The sequence below is a fragment of the Primulina eburnea genome, chromosome 6 (assembly GCF_022965805.1).
Source record: "Primulina eburnea isolate SZY01 chromosome 6, ASM2296580v1, whole genome shotgun sequence".
Lineage (NCBI taxonomy): Eukaryota > Viridiplantae > Streptophyta > Magnoliopsida > Lamiales > Gesneriaceae > Primulina > Primulina eburnea.
Genome location: NC_133106.1, coordinates 10990869 through 11007455, shown reverse-complemented (window position 1 = coordinate 11007455; position 16587 = coordinate 10990869). Strand labels below are relative to the sequence as shown.

The 16587-nt window shown below is 38.2% G+C and overlaps 1 protein-coding gene across 1 annotated transcript; it reads left to right on the top strand.

Moving 5' to 3' along the window:
* Positions 1–4715: 4715 nt before the first annotated feature.
* On the top strand, positions 4716–16545 carry LOC140833828 (sucrose transport protein SUC3-like). The gene is made up of 14 exons (XM_073198266.1): positions 4716–5269; positions 6567–6632; positions 7188–7286; positions 7376–7440; positions 7532–7616; positions 7712–7745; positions 9088–9187; positions 9368–9443; positions 14356–14712; positions 14984–15127; positions 15214–15447; positions 15585–15648; positions 15731–15774; positions 15943–16545. The coding sequence occupies exons 1-14, from the start codon at positions 5003–5005 to the stop codon at positions 16111–16113; spliced, it is 1806 nt and encodes a 601-aa protein (XP_073054367.1). The 5' UTR covers positions 4716–5002; the 3' UTR covers positions 16114–16545.
* Positions 16546–16587: the final 42 nt, after the last annotated feature.

Here is a 16587-nt window from a genome sequence, read left to right as displayed (position 1 = left end):
GGAAAGAATCGCTGATAGAACTCCGTCTTGAATGCTTTCCATGTAACCTCGGTGCCACGCTGTTCTAGTGCTCTCCTTATATTCACCCACCAATACTTAGCCACGTCTTGCAGTTGATGGCCAATGAGTTTCACTCGCTTCTCGTCACTATATTCCAGAGACCTCGAATAACATCTCGATATCCTCCAACCAGCTTTCGCATTCAATTGCATTTTCTGTACCCTTTAAAGCCGGTGGTCGGAATGACTGGAATCACTTTAATAGAGTCTCCATAGGCGTAGCAGTGACATCCATCGTCTCACCAGATGTGCTACCCTGTTCTGGTGCTGGGGGTCGTACAGGCACAACTGCTCTTCTAGGAGGCATGTATCTGATATTCAAACAGATTAGTACGCAAGCTATACCAACTGTCGCAGCCCTCTTCTGATCATTTACCTCTGATCCAGAATTGGTTCTGGTTCAGTCTTAACCAATACATGCTGTAATACAAATCAGGTAACCATACAACATGCAACAATGAAAGCAATAAATCATGCTATCATATCAAAATCAAGGAAGATGACTCGATCTACCCCGCTCATTCTATTCTATCTCAATCTACAGAACCTATGGCAATGATACCACCTGTTGTGGGGACCCGGGCTCTAATTCTTTTTCTTCGGGATTAAATGGATCATTAATATAAAAAGTGGGTCAAACTTTTTTTTTTTTTTACATTAACTCAAATGAAAGCTAACACAAGAAGATTCTATGTTATTCAACAACATAATATACAACCATAAGATACAAATATGTTTAGTTCCAAACCATATTCGACAACTAGTAATTAAATACAGTACATGCCAAAAGTACAACTACTAGTTCTTCTGCTATGCCCGAGATCACCACGCTATGTCCATCTCTCATCCTCTGCCTGACCCAGATCCTGCCCCACCTGTTGTTATGCACACATACAGACATAACAACAGCCGGAAACTCAGGTGAGAACAAATCCCAGTATAAACATGTATACATGCATATAATCAATTAAACATGAAACATGCTATCATGAATGACATCATATGCACATGCAATGCAATGCGAATCAAACCATGTCTGGACTCGACTCGACTAGAACTCTAGGGATCCCGGTGTGAATAAGACGTCAATGGCTGTCACCTACCCTCCCACTCGGGGTGACTGTACGTCTTATTCCTAGACTTCGGTCTGAGCTGTACCAACGGCTGGCAATAGGAGTCGAGGCTCCTCCTAAGCTGAGATACACCGAACATCTAGATAGTTGACAATGACTGCCAACGACTCTCCTATCTTAAATGCAATGACTATCAATCTGTAACAAAGCATGCTCATATTCATATCTGAATATCACAATACTCTTACATGCTTAAATACATTTCTATAATCAAAGCATAATCATATAACAAGATTTGTATATAATTCTATAAACAAGTCATAAACATGTTACCATATATACAACAATACTAGTATGTGATTTTGGTTTGGGAAACTCAAATAATATCTTATTTGAGTTGTGGCTTCCCAAACAACATGGTTTATACCTTTCGTGTTGAATTAAATCGAAGTCTCGAAGTTGGGATCTAAACTCTGTCACTCCCAATCTGAAATGACAATGCAGAGACATACAATATCAATTCCCAACTCAATTCAACACCTATCTAATTCTATACGTGATCTTGGTACAGTCGGACGGCATAACGACATGATTTCTTAATACCGGTCTATCCAAATCTCATCATATATCAACATTGTGCAATTCTCAACTCATAATCATCATAATATCTATGACAAGCTCACAAAATCTGCATAATCTCAGGCCAATATATGCTGGAAAATCGTAACAATTACGTATGACATCCGATATTCAACCCGATAGTGAATATACGATACTCATTATGCCAAGAATCCAATATAACTAACATATTACAATTTCTCCAACATCTATGATTCAAGACATGTTATAATTACACAAAACTTACATCACCTTGTAGCCGTCGATGCAAGGAGCTCAAAACCGCAATCGGATTAAAGTTTGGATGTATAAATCTTACAAAATCACAATTCTAAATGAAGAAGAAACTTTGGGAGATTTTCTGAATTCTTCCCCTTTTCCTCGGTGTTTGCTGCTGGAATGAAGAGAAAGGATGACACATGATCAATATTGCATGCTAAGAGACAAGTGTCTATATTTTTAACATTACACGCATGACCGCGGGTGCGGTAGCTGTAAGGAACGCGGGTGCGCCAAGCTCTCGGCCATTTTATCCAAATTGCAGAACGTAGACCGCGGGTGCGGTAGCTGCAAGACCGCGGGTGCGGTCTCTGCACCGCGGGTGCGGTCTACTCTTACCGCGGGTGCGGTCTCGAAATGTCAAAAACATGCCCCCTACTGGACATGCACCGCGGGTGCGGTCATTAATGGCACCGCGGGTGCGGTGTAGCTTCGACTTTTCTTGTTCAAATTCACAATTGCATGACCGCGGGTGCACTCTTGTTTTGAGCGCGGGTGCAGTCTCTCACACATGAAATATTTTGTACTTTCATCTTATGACATGCAATCTCATCTCCTCCGAGTCATACATCAATGAAAACTAATAATCTCGAGCCTTACATAAAGACTTATTTAAATAAAACCTACCCACCCTACACCCTCATTTACGTCACTTTCACCTTCAGCACACACAACTCACACACACTAGAGTCTTAGGAAGGGCCGAACACTAGAGGAAGGAGGCGAAGGGAAAAAGCTTTGCGTCCCGTTCATCTTTAATCGTGCCATCTCTTGTATATCGTAAGAATAAAGGAAGCAAGGCATGTTTTCAAACCCTTTTTCAAGCACCATTCAATCCTTAATATTGCATGTTTTGGATTTTGTGTGAAAAATTTATGAGGATGTTGGTTTTAAAGTTTTATGCATGTTCATCTCATGTTTTACAAAGAATTCTTAAATTTATAGGGGAATCGTTGAAGGAGGGATGCAAAACAATAGATAAAATTGTAGACCTAGATGTTAAGAGTAAGTTTTTAAGGGACGATAGCCAATAACGTGAGCCGCAAGGGGCTGTTGGCCCTGCACGCGTTTTGAGATGGAAGGGGCGGTTTAGGGTTCCATCGGCCAAGGGGGCTGTATGGGGTCCTAACCAAGGTCTTGAGTGAAGGTTTATGGTCCTAAGAAGGTCTAAGAGGGGTTTGGTCTAGGCTGGACGTGCTGGTGCAGCACAGTGGCCGAGACTCCCAAAAGTTGATCATGTTGGCTTGTTAGGGGGCGTGTGGTTCCTAGGGCAAGGGGATGGTGTAAAGGGCTGGTCTAGGAGCTAGGGTCGTGACTTAGGGTCCTGGTGAGGGTATAGTGTGAGCCAAGAGCCAATGGCAGCCACAGCCGTTGGAGCATTTGTTCCTTGGCTATACAAGAAGATTCATATGGCGGACTGTTGTTGTGAAGGGTTTGGAGCATAGGGCATCTGGTCAGTGTCTGAAAAGGCTTGGTTTGGAGCCGTGGTGTGTTCGGGGTCGTAAATTGCCCGAATGTGTCAAAAAAAAGGCGAAGTGAGCCTATGTTAAAATTTATTCCATGTTTCGGTTTTGGCTTGGGCTTGGGGAATTCCAACAGCTCATATTGTGTCTTAGGATGTTCATAAAGGTCTGGTCTCGAGTTGGAAGGATAGTTTGATCATTTGTTTAAACGAAAACGCGAAAATGGTGGTAAACGAGTTATATGGTAAGCGAATTGAGTCATTTTTGAAACGTAGGTCCTAAGATTGAATTTCCAGCAAGCTACTGGATAATTTTGGTATTTTAAAAGTTTTCAAATTGACTTGTTTTTGTTGAGTCAAGGTCTGGGGGCGTTCGGGTATGTATAACGTTGAATCGTGTGCGGTCGGTTAGAGGAAAGTCGAAGGCGGTTTGAAACTTCCTGAAACAATTCCGCATCATGAAAAATGTTGTTTTTAGAAGTTTTAAAGTATATGTACGATATATGCTATTTTTAAAAGTTTTAACTTATTTGCACTTATATGCTATTTTTAGCAATCTCGACGTATACGAATGATATGAGTCATTTTTGGAAATTTTAAAGAATATGGAAAGTTATGAATATTTTATGAAATATTGGAGTAAGGAAAATATTTTTGAGAAATGTGAATTGATCGTGACGAAAAAGTAGCAAGGGATCCGTTGAAATCGGGAACAGTGAACTTGCAATGAAAAGAGAGTGAACAGTTGAAAACAGGGGCGAGAATCTCAATGATAATGGATCCGTGGAAAAAGTGAACGGTGAATTTATTTTTATGATAGTCGGTGGGATCGTCGAAAAAATGGACGTTAAAAACCGGCCGCCTAGTACTATGCTTTATAGATCAATCGAATTAATGTTGTCACTTTCAAGGATCAGACTTTACATAAAAATGATGATTTTAAATGGAAAATGTTCATATATACGCATGATTTCAAAATTTGCAATTTTAAAGTTTCATGTTTATGTGAAAGAGACTATTTTTAGTAAAAGTAGTTTTTATTCATGTGATTGTATATATATGTACTTGCTATATTAGGCTTGAGCATACAGAATCAATAAACTCGCTAGATTTGAATGGTCGCAAGATGTTCGAGTCTTTAATGCATACTATTAAATTCATAATTGCCATCCCTACAATATACCTCCTTAATACGATAAAATTAAATTCATAATTATTTATTTTTGCAATTGAAATCTGAATTCGTGGAATGGAGAGTTGTTTGTGATCTGGCCTTTGCTGTAAAAGCCTGAGTACATCGTGCCATCTTCATCACTTGAAATCAACCATATATCAAATTCAATTCACCATTTTTTAGTAATCCTTTTTTCCTTTGACCCTAAATACTGAACAATTACTCCATCGGATTCCCAATTCCCTTAATCGACGCCCAATTACACTCCGTTCATGTAAATTACCGCCAGTTTTTTTTTGTTACAGATTAGTTTAATTCCCGTCTGATTACACTTGACATGGACGCGGTGTCGATCCGAGTGCCATACAAGAACCTGGAGCAGGAGGTGGAGCTAGCAGGCTTCGACGGTGGGGAGCAGCGACGCCGTTCACAGATCCACGCCTCATCCTTGTCTGATGGTGGAGATTCGCAGCCGGATTCTGATCAGCGTCATCCCCCGCAGAAGCACTGCAGCTTACTGACGCTGATCCTCAGTTGTACGGTCGCCGCTGGGGTACAATTTGGCTGGGCTCTTCAGCTATCTCTCCTCACTCCTTATATTCAGGTATTCACTCAATCTGAAGTATGTGTTGTTCTATTCAGAAACCAAATCTGAAGTATGTTTAATATATTTCTCAATCGCTAAGCATTTGGATCATGGTTTTCATAGAGATGGCTGTGGCTAACGTTCAAGGGCAATATCATAGGACGGTGGCAAATGATTTTTGTCTTACAGATTTGAAGAACACTGGAAATGCGTCGAAACTTGAATAGACTACAATTAATCCCAAATTTCCTATTAATCCAGCTTAAATGTCATACATTATTACAGAATACTAGCACCACTGCTTAAAATTAGCTTTTCACGGCTCTTAATAGAAGATCTGTGGATAGTAAATTTAAATGAAACATTTATTTTGTCGTGAATTACATAGTAAATAAATAAACCTCGTGTAATTACAAAGAGCATGCATAACTAATATGGATTGATGGGTAGGAATGAAATCATTAATATCTTCTTATTGAGAAGCATGTGAAGGCAAGTGATCTTCAATTAGTGGATAAAAAAATACATTAAAACCAAATTGTCGATATAGATATTGAATTTATCATTATCATCTATAAACTTTAATTGATTGGATGGACTGTATATGGACTTAACGGTAGTTCATTTCCTAGACTATATATTATCAGAATTCTTGATGCCAACTTACCAATATTGCCACAGTTACTACCAGAAGATCCATATCACACCCACGCCACAACATCTTAGAAATGGACTGAATGTGTATGTAAAAGTTCATTGCCACAATGGTAATATTGAACCCCTCAATACCCAGCAGTACTATCAATACCACCGGTAATGATGTCCATTACTTGTATTTGAAGATAGATCATTACAATTTCTACTTCGTGAGGATCTCTAATCCTTTTTGTTTTTTGTGCTAATTATTTGATCTCTTCTCCTGACATTTTATCTTTCTTTAATTTTTGCTCTTATATTTTTGTGTTGCTTCTCTCCTTAACCAAATTTATTTTACTCCCATGCTACTGCTCAATTCAACATTATTTCGTTTGTTCTGCCCTTTTTTCCCCCTATGTGTTGCAGTCACACTCCAACCTATATTAGAAAAGAACTGTGGAAAAGAATCACGTGTTTCATTTCAAAGACTGTGTTACATCGACACAATTATGATTTACATGCTTGCACAAAGCTTTCTGTGATATGTTGGGAATTGTAATGTTGAAGGAATGCCAATTAATGCAATCCTTTGTTATATGCACGCATAAAACCTCATTTGATTTTGAACTGTTGATCCTTTTTCTTGTTTGTTTAACTTTTGTGTTTTCTTTTTGTGCAGACACTTGGTGTAGAACATGCCTTTTCTTCATTTATATGGTTATGTGGTCCCATAACTGGCCTTGTGGTATGTATTGACAAATTTTTGTTTCAAAATTTTGAAGTTCTTGCTTTAGTTCTATATTTTGCTGTTTAAGATGCTCAGTTCACTTCCAAGGTTTAGGAAATTTTTACTCACACCAGGGTATCTTTTTCTTTACATTTTGAGTTTTGGTTTCATATCTTTGCTTATGTTTCTGTATATGTTACATGATGCTGAAAATGTTGTCTAGCGAAATTTGAAGATTCTTTGTCATAATCTGTAAAAGAGGCTCACAGTATTTTGGGGTTGATTGTATCGATCTTATTTTTGGATATTTTTGTGGTAGAATGCATGTACACATTTTTTGCTGTTACCTTCAGATTAAGTGGTTGAGCTAGGGATTATTTGGAGTTCTAATTCAACATTTTTCTGGTGTAATAACATTTAGGTCAGATCAAAGTAGGAGTTAGGTTCTAAAACTAAGAAACTGAGGAACAATGAGGACAAACTTGATGATGATTGAATAAAATGTTAATTTCTAGGCTTTAGCTGCATCTGTTGCCATCATTTGCTGGGATGGTGTATTTGTTCTGTTTCCAGGTACAACCGTGTGTTGGTGTATGGAGCGATAAATGCTCTTCGAAATATGGTAGAAGAAGACCTTTTATTTTGATAGGGGCTCTCATGATCTCAATTTCGGTAAGTATATAGCAGCTGCTGCTTCCCCTGTTCTCCTTTTGTGGTTAAGATCGATTTGTCATAGCAGCTAAGCTACTCTTGTAATATAGGTGATAATAATTGGATTTTCTGCAGACATTGGTTATCTTTTAGGTGATACAAAAGAGCATTGCAGGTTTTTTTCAACTTCTTAGTTATTTCCTTTTTCATTTTCTCTGGACTCTTGTCTAATGTGAAATGAGCTTAACCAACTCGTGCAAATGCAGCACATTTAAAGGTACTCGTACAAGAGCTGCTGTAATCTTCATAATTGGGTTTTGGATGCTGGACCTTGCGAACAACACTGTGCAGGTGAGTTTTTAAAACATCATTTCATTACTATACATGGTGTCAAGAGCTAAAGAATTTGTTAACATAGTGAACACTTATTTTTCGGATCATTTCAGGGTCCAGCTCGAGCTCTCTTGGCTGACTTATCAGGTATAATCATCCCGCTTACTCTGTCTCACCCCCAAAATTGTCATTGGGCATGAAGCTGTTGGCATTTATGAATTGAGAGCCTCTACAAGTTCAATCTTATCAAGGTTGTAAATGGCGGTGGCGGGGCGGTCGGTGACCGCCTACCGCCTCGGCCGCCTAGGCGGTGCCCAGGCGGTGCCTAGGCGGTTGAATTTATTTTAATATTTTTTTATAGATAATCATATATAATTATAAAATATAATCACAAATAGTCATCATTTTTCATGTAAGATGTGTAATTAAATAATTTTTAAGCACAAAAAAGCTTCATACAAAGCAAATAAATATATACATGCAAACTAACAAAATAGTTAATAAAAATTCATCATCATATTAATGCTATTATACTAACAAAGTAATATAATTATTTTTACCAAAAAACTAAGTTTAAATTTCAAAGCTTCAATCTATTATCCATCAGTAGAACAAGTACTAGAGTAAACATGACTAATCTTCCAAATCATCTACATATGCACCCTCTACTACATCTACATACGTCATAACTAATCTTCCAAATCATCTACATATGCACCATCTACTATATCTACATATGCGAGCGGCGGGCGGCAGATAGTGTGTGATGGGCTTAGTGGTTGAGACTTGAGAGTGAAACCAAAAGTTAAAAAAAAAAAGTTGGGTGTGCTAGGGCCCGCCTGCTCGCCATGGCCGCCTCGCCCGCCTTGACTGCTCGCCTTGGCCGCCTCGCCCGCCTCGCCAATGCCGTATAGCTTTGGCCGCCTAAAACATCCGCCTCAAGCATAGGCGGTGCGGTCGAGGGCCGCCTACCGCCTAGGCACCATGCCTAGGCGGCCGCCTCGACCGCCATTTAGAACACTGAATCTTATACGATGTGAAATCCAGCTCCTTTTATGATTAACCTCTAATGCTGCAGCAGGAAATGCCTCGTGTTTTACATCTTTTTTGAATTAAAATAACCCTTCCCTAGCAAGTCATCTCCTTGCTCCTGTGCACCTTCTTTTAAACATTTGTTTGAGTTTTCGAACGTCCAAACTCCAAAGAATCACTTTGAACAGAAGAACAGAAATTTGCTTAATTCACTGAAAACTGGGAAATACACAACACCTCTTCAACTTTATTCCCTTTTCATTCTTCTCCACCCTTTTTCTGGATGGTAAATATGGCAATTGTATATATTAGCCCTCCTGTTTTTCTCCATTTTTTTTACTTTTTATCGAATTCTGATATGCTGCATCTTATTCTTTATTATCTCGTGCGTAATCATATGGTCCATAGGACAAGCATGTTTTTGTCATGGATAAATAAAAATAATCATCCATCGTAGGTCCTGATCAAAGAAATTCAGCCAATGCTGTTTTTTGCTCTTGGATGGCTGTTGGAAATATTCTTGGATTTTCCTCTGGGGCTAGTGGAAGTTGGCACAGGTGATGTGTTCTAGAAGTACTCATGTTTCATATCTTGTTTGTTGCTAATTTGATATTTTCTTTTCCCGTGGTGCAATGGTTCAGTCTGATTTAAATTGTTCAATGACGTAGCATTTCACGTTAATGATTCTCTTATAACTATATTAACTGATTAATACATATATATGTGTTTCTTCGCAGGTGGTTTCCGTTTTTGACAAGTAGAGCTTGTTGTGAACCATGTGGGAATCTCAAAGCAGCTTTTTTAGTTGCAGTGGTGAGTTATTGTCATAGAAAGAGTCTATGCATGGTTGAGACTACTCATAGAAACAAATTATTTTCTTGCTGTATATGAAATAGCTTTTTCAGTGAAGAGAACTGATATGAATCCTCATACGAAAGAAAGACAAACACTATTAATTGGAATTGCGACCTCAATTCAATAACGTTTAAACGATCCGTGTTGTGTTGTTCCGACCTTTTGAATCAAGTATTGCGTGATTTTCACCCCTAAACAACGTGGTTTAGTAATAAACAATTACAAAGAAAACAACCGACATTCGAACGAACCTTCATAGAACTCGCTTTTGACAATCTGCGTAAGAACGATCGACAAACGTCACGAAGCATAAACTTTAATAAATTTGATTTTTGATAAAAAGCAAGAAACTTTTTTGTTGTTTGAGAGAAAACTCAAGAACGAGATAATTCAATCTTCCATAATCTGAAAAAATGTCAAAAATTTGCCAAATATGCTGACAAAATCAAAAGATATCAAAAGATAAGTTCTCAAATTATCTAGGACTGAAAATAAGATAAATCTCTATTTTTCCGCAGGCGGAACGTTGCGGCGCTGATCCAGTAGCGCCTAGGCACTGAAGCTACAACTTCGGCTCTGGGAGCGTGTAGGCCTTCAGCTGTAGCGCCTAGATAGCTTCGGCTCTGGGAGCGCCTAAGCGCTAGGCCACTCCCTCGTAGCGCTGCGGTGCTTCTTCCTTGGCGCTGCGGCGCTAGTCCATCCTCATTACTCCAAAATTAATAACATTCATATGGCTTCCAAGGTCACTCGAATGCATCACGACTCCCTCGAGGCTTGGAACCTTGCTTGCAAGCTCTTCTTGATTGCTCATGAGTACATGCAATGCATCCTTGAATCTCTTCATTCGCCCCCTCGTGATTGGTCTCTCCGGCAACTCTAAATGGTCCCATGCCTTCCTTGGAGCTTGACTTACCTTGATCGCATCATTCTCCCTTTCTTGAAAAGGATTTGTTCTCAAATCTTTGCTACTTATACAAAAATGAAGCAAGTTAGTAATAACAAGGGTTATATGATCAACATGTTTACCTTTAAGCTCAAGTTTGTAGGTGCTATCGTCCCCGTGATCCATCAACGCTTTGAGCCCTAACTCCATGGTTGCCTTCACCATCAACTCATCAATTTCAACATACACTAAATAACAAATGACACCAAATGATAAAATATAATTAACTATCACAAATATCAGATTCCTCCCCTTCTTAGACTTAGTTAACACAAAAATAAAATCCATACACGTGTACAATCATAGTCCACTAGGAATAAGAATTATCACATGCAATATATAAGACTTTAGACTAGAAGCTATTTTCCTATATGCAATGCATGTTTCACAACCCTACTCAACATATCGCTTCATATGCAACCAACACGTATATTCATGCAATATGTCAATTATCAAACCACTACAATAGTCCTCACTATTTTTTTTCTCTATTTCTTTCGGCCATTTTAAATTCTTTTTCACTAACTTCAAGGAAATTCAATTGATCCTTAAGAACAACATTTGGATTCAATTGAACAAATGAAATATTTTGTTCCTCAACAAATTTATATACAATAATTTCTTCTTGCCTACTCTCATTCTCCATAGTAGACAAATTAGGCACTTCTTCTCCATCTAATGATTCAGCTTCCACTGTACATCATTTAACATCATTCGACTGATCAACTAGTGGAGTACTATCGTCAACAACTTTCTCAACCACTACCACAGATTCCACTTCAACCTCAACTTCATGTTCAAATTCCACAACAACCTCAACTTCAAATTCAGGTTCAACTACAACCTCAACTTCAATTTGAGATTCAAGCTCAACGGACGACTGTATTTCTGTCACCTCCTTACGTGGACATTGGCTAGTATCATGCCCAACTTCTAAACACCAACAAAATATAATATCACAAGTTCTAGAATTTGAGTTGTTAAATATACCTTGATATTCATATTTGGTAGTTTCATTTCTCGACACCTTCATTGGCCTAGCAATGATTTTCTCTTCCAAGCTCGTTCTCCACGTGGATGCCAACGACTCCCTATGAACATCACGTTCACCTCTACTGCCTACTCTTCTATTCTCCTCACATCGCCTATCATCATCACGATCCAAATGCAACACTCTATTCCCTCCAAATCTATTACCTCGCCTATTCTCGTCAGCTTGCCTATCATACGTCCCCTCTTCTTCGCACCTCTCACGTGTAGGCTTAAACTCCTTTTTCCACATTCTATCCAACCCTCTTAACATTGTTTGAAATTGGTGATCGTCAAACATTATACCTGCAAGAACATGTTAGTATAAAACAATAAAAGATAAAGTTTCCTCACCACGAATCCTCACTAGTCACTCCAGTGAAAATTCACTCGACTCTTTGTTTTTTTGTCCTCACTACTACAAGAATTAAACGCTCGCCCTCAAGTATTTCACTCTATTTTGAGAGTTCTCTCGTAGGGTACACTTTAGGCTGTGTAGCTTGCATGCATCAAATTCATGACACTTGAAGATCGACTTACATAGACTGCGTAAAACAAGAAATTTGAAAATATATTTTTTTGATTGTGAAAGACACTTGAATACGGCTCCCACAAGATAATAAACACCAACAAAATATAATATCACAAGTTCTAGAATTTGAGTTGTTAAATATACCTTGAGATTCATATTTGGTAGTTTCATTTCTCGACACCTTCATTGGCCTAACAATGATTTTCTCTTCCAAGCTCGTTCTCCACGTGGATGCCAACGACTCCCTATGAACATCACGTTCACCTCTACTGCCTACTCTTCTATTCTCCTCACATCGCCTATCATCATCACGATCCAAATGCAACACTCTATTCCCTCCAAATCTACTACCTCGCCTATTCTCGTCAGCTTGCCTATCATACGTCCCCTCTTCTTCGCACCTCTCACGTGTAGGCTTAAACTTCTTTTCCCACATTCTATCCAACCCTCTTAACATTGTTTGAAATTGGTGATCGTCAAACATTATACCTGCAAGAATATGTTAGTATAAAACAATAAAAGATAAAGTTTCCTCACCACGAATCCTCACTAGTCACTCCAGTGAAAATTCACTCGACTCTTTGTTTTTTTGTCCTCACTACTACAAGAATTAAACGCTCGCCCTCAAGTATTTCATTCTATTTTGAGAGTTCTCTCGTAGGGTACACTTTAGGCTGTGTAGCTTGCATGAATCAAATTCATGACACTTGAAGATCGACTTACATAGACTGCGTAAAACAAGAAATTTGAAAATATATTTTTTTTTATTGTGAAAGACACTTGAATACGGCTCCCACAAGATAATAAAACAAAATTCCAAAACCAAACAATGGCAAATTTTCGAATTTTTGGTACTTTTCTTTTTGGATTGCACAAGGTTTCTTTGTGCACTCGAAAAAAAAATCGCAACTCAAAAATTTCGAGAACCGTAAGATTCACGAAAGATGAAGAACGATTGGACAAACAAATCTGAAAACAAAAGAAAGAATAATCAGATATGATAGTAACAATGATAAACTTACTTGAATTAAAAGAAACTCAAATCCCTGATACCAAATGATGTGAATTCTCATACAAAAGAAAGGCAAACACGGTTAATTGGAATCGCGTCCTGAATTCAATAACGTTTAAAGGATCCTGTGTTGTGTTGTCCCGACCTTTTGAATCAAATATTGCGTGATTTTCACCCCTAAACTATGTGGTTTAGTAATAAACAATCATTAATAAAACAACCGACACTCAAATAAACCTTCAAATAACTCGCCTTTGACAATCCGCGTAAGAACGATCGACAAATGCCACAAAGCATAAACTTTGATAAATTTTATTTTTGATACAAAGCAAGAAGCTTTTTTTTTTGTTTGAGAGAAAACTCAAAAGCAGGGTCATTCAATCTTCAACAATTTGAAAAATTATCAAAAATTCGTCCAAATATACTTACAAAATCAAAAGATATCAAAAGATAAGTTCCCAAATTATCTAGGACTGGAAATAAACTAAATCTCTATTTTTCCGCGGCGCTCTGATCCAGTAGCGCCTAGGTGCTGAAGCTACGCCTAGGCGCTACAGACATGCGCCTAGACGCTACAGCAGACATAGCTTCAGCGCGCTAGGCGCTACAGCTTTCTAGCACCTAGGTGCTAGGCCACTCCCTCCTAGCGCTGTGGTGCTTCTTCCTTGATGCTATGACACTAGTCCATCCACATTGCTCCTCACTTAATAACATTCATATGGCTTCCAAGGTGACTCCAATGCATCACGACTCCCTCTCGAGGCTTGGAACTTTGTTGGCAAGCTCTTCTTGATTGCTCATGAATCCATGCAATGCATCCTTGAATCTCTTCATTCGCTCTCTCGTGATTGGTCTCTCCGGCAACTCTAAAGGTCCCATGCTTCATCTGAGCTTGACTTACCAAGATCGCATCAGGAACTGCATTCAGATTCATTGCCATCTCTACTCACTTGCTTTATTTCTAAATGTTACCTGGAAAAATCCGGTTGATAGTCCATAAAGTTTTCTGGTGACATATCTTATCATAAAATCTTAATATAGTTTTGTTTCCCATTAATCTTGTTGCTGATGAGAATCGTAGCTGAAGTAGGTCACTTTTGTATGTTTCGCCGAGGCCAATTTATGAGTAAACATGATTAAATTTGAGCAACAAAGAAGATATTTTCTCCTTTATAAGCATGTAATATGATGCAAATTGTGGCAGTGTTTTGTTTTTGTTGTACTGAGGCATACTTTCCGCATTATTAGTATTTCAGTTTCTTTAATGTGAAAAATACCTTTGCAAATTCGTTGGCTGTTATACTTTTAACTTCCAACTTTTAGATTGCATCTCTGATTTCTGAGTCATGCATAGGTCTTCCTTGCGGTTTGTACGCTTGTGACACTTTACTTTGCAAAGGAAGTTCCATTGATGCCAAAACAATCTCACCGTCTATCAGATTCTGCTCCTCTCTTGGATGATCCTCTGCCAAATGGATCTGAATTTGCAAAGTCAAACATTGATACAGAAATGAAATATAATGTGGTGGAAATCAAGTCTGAGAGGAAGCAAACAATAATTAATAATGATGGGATTGAACAAAAAAATCAGGAAAATGATGATGATAATTTCTTTGACAGCCCTGGAGCAGTACTGGTGAATATACTAACCAGCGTACGTCATTTACCTCCAGATATGAATTCAGTACTGGTAGTCATGGCATTTACCTGGGTAAGGGCTCTCTTGGATTTTTTTTCTAGCATTAGCATTAGGGATTGGTGTTTTATTTACTTATGAAATTGTTATAGTTAGTCAATCAGTGGATGGACTGTGGATTGCTCATCCACGGGCTCTGTAATATCAACTATTATTATTCTTATAAACTTATAGTTTCCTATCAAAAAAAAGTTTCTGCATATTTATCAGAATTATGGCCATGTCTTGTTTTCAAATTTTCATGAATGTTTTGCTAAATTTAGTAATTTTTTCCTGTTACAATCAGTTGTCGTGGTTTCCCTTTTTTCTCTTCGACACCGATTGGATGGGGAGAGAAGTTTTTCATGGCGACCCAAAAGGAGATGTACCTGAAGTTCAAGCATATAATCAAGGTGTCAGAGAAGGTGCATTTGGTCTGCTATTGAACTCGGTAAGAATACAAAAAATTCCTGAAAATTTGCTCGTGATTGTGTTATCACTTGGATCTTCTCAGTTTCCTTTATTATTTTCTTGTAGGTTGTTTTGGGCATTAGCTCTTTCTTCATTGAACCAATGTGCCAGTGGATGGGGGCAAAACTTCTTTGGGCTAGTAGCAATTTTATGGTGTTTCTCTGCATGGCAGGTACTGCCATCATCAGCTTGGTATCTATGAGACAGAATTCTGGAGGGATCCAACATGTCATTGGGGCAAGTGGAGCTTCCAAAATTGCATCTCTAATTGTTTTTGCTCTTCTTGGTCTTCCTCTTGCTGTAAGTATTTATTTGCTCTACCACTTTTCTTGGTTCCCAATGTGATATGTTAAAAATTAATTTGTACAAGAAAGAATTGCAGTTCCACCGCCAATTTAATGACAGTTAATGCTGAAGCCTTTAAATTTGTGTTGTAGATAACTTATAGTGTACCCTTCTCTGTCACCGCTGAATTGACTGCTGATTCAGGAGGTGGCCAAGGTACATACAGTTTCTTGCTCTGTTTTCAGTTCTCGTCTATTTGATAAGCTCTATCTTTGATGAAGATGTATATTTTTTCCAGGGTTGGCAATCGGGGTTCTAAATCTCGCTATCGTTATACCTCAGGTAGCTACTATTACACTTGTTTATGTTAATCCATGTTCCATGCCACCCTAATTATAAATCATAGGAAACGAGTATAGGTCGACAATTATCACGTTTAATACTTCTGTTAATTCATTATCATATAATTTGGGGGTATGATGGACTCATAGAATTGTTTGTTTTTGTTAGATGATTATATCCCTTGGTGCGGGTCCATGGGATGCTTTATTTGGTGGTGGTAACCTTCCTGCATTTGTTTTGGCCTCAATAAGTGCTCTAGTAGCCGGTGTTATCGCACTTCGCAAGCTACCGACTCTTTCAAGCAGTTCTTATAAATCAACTGGATTCCATTTTGGTTGATCCATTTTGTGAATGCTTCTCCACTTTCCAAAAGTTATGTGATGAAAATATTTGACGACTCAGACATGCAGATGTATCTAAGCATTCAGGTACTATTCCTACTTGCAGAGATGAGAGCAGTCACATTCTTTCATTATTTTTCCAGGGCATAGGACTTTACCACATGTAGTGTATACTGTGTATAGTAATTACATGACATGTAAACGTTACAATACGTAGTTTTGATACCTCAAATTCGAGCCAACATGGTACAGAAACAACTCTTAGATCTGATGTAGGCAACTTTCTCTTGTATTAACGGCAATATTTTTTCATTGCAGCATGTAGGTATGTAATAATACTAGATATTTAATACAGTGGTGAATGAGGAAAAATTATCGTGGATGCGTGAAAGCTCTCGAACTGAAGTTTAGTTCTGCAGTTTGATATCAATGAAGTTTTAATCGTTTTTTGAATCATAAACATTGAACTTTG

Excerpts from the sequence above, each read along its gene's own strand:
- LOC140833828 (XM_073198266.1), top strand. The coding sequence starts at position 5,003 with ATGGACGCGGTGTCGATCCGAGTGCCATACAAGAACCTGGAGCAGGAG. Across the intron at positions 5,270-6,566 it reads TCCTCACTCCTTATATTCAG|ACACTTGGTGTAGAACATGC; the intron begins GTATTCACTCAA and ends CTTTTTGTGCAG. Across the intron at positions 9,444-14,355 it reads CAGCTTTTTTAGTTGCAGTG|GTCTTCCTTGCGGTTTGTAC; the intron begins GTGAGTTATTGT and ends AGTCATGCATAG.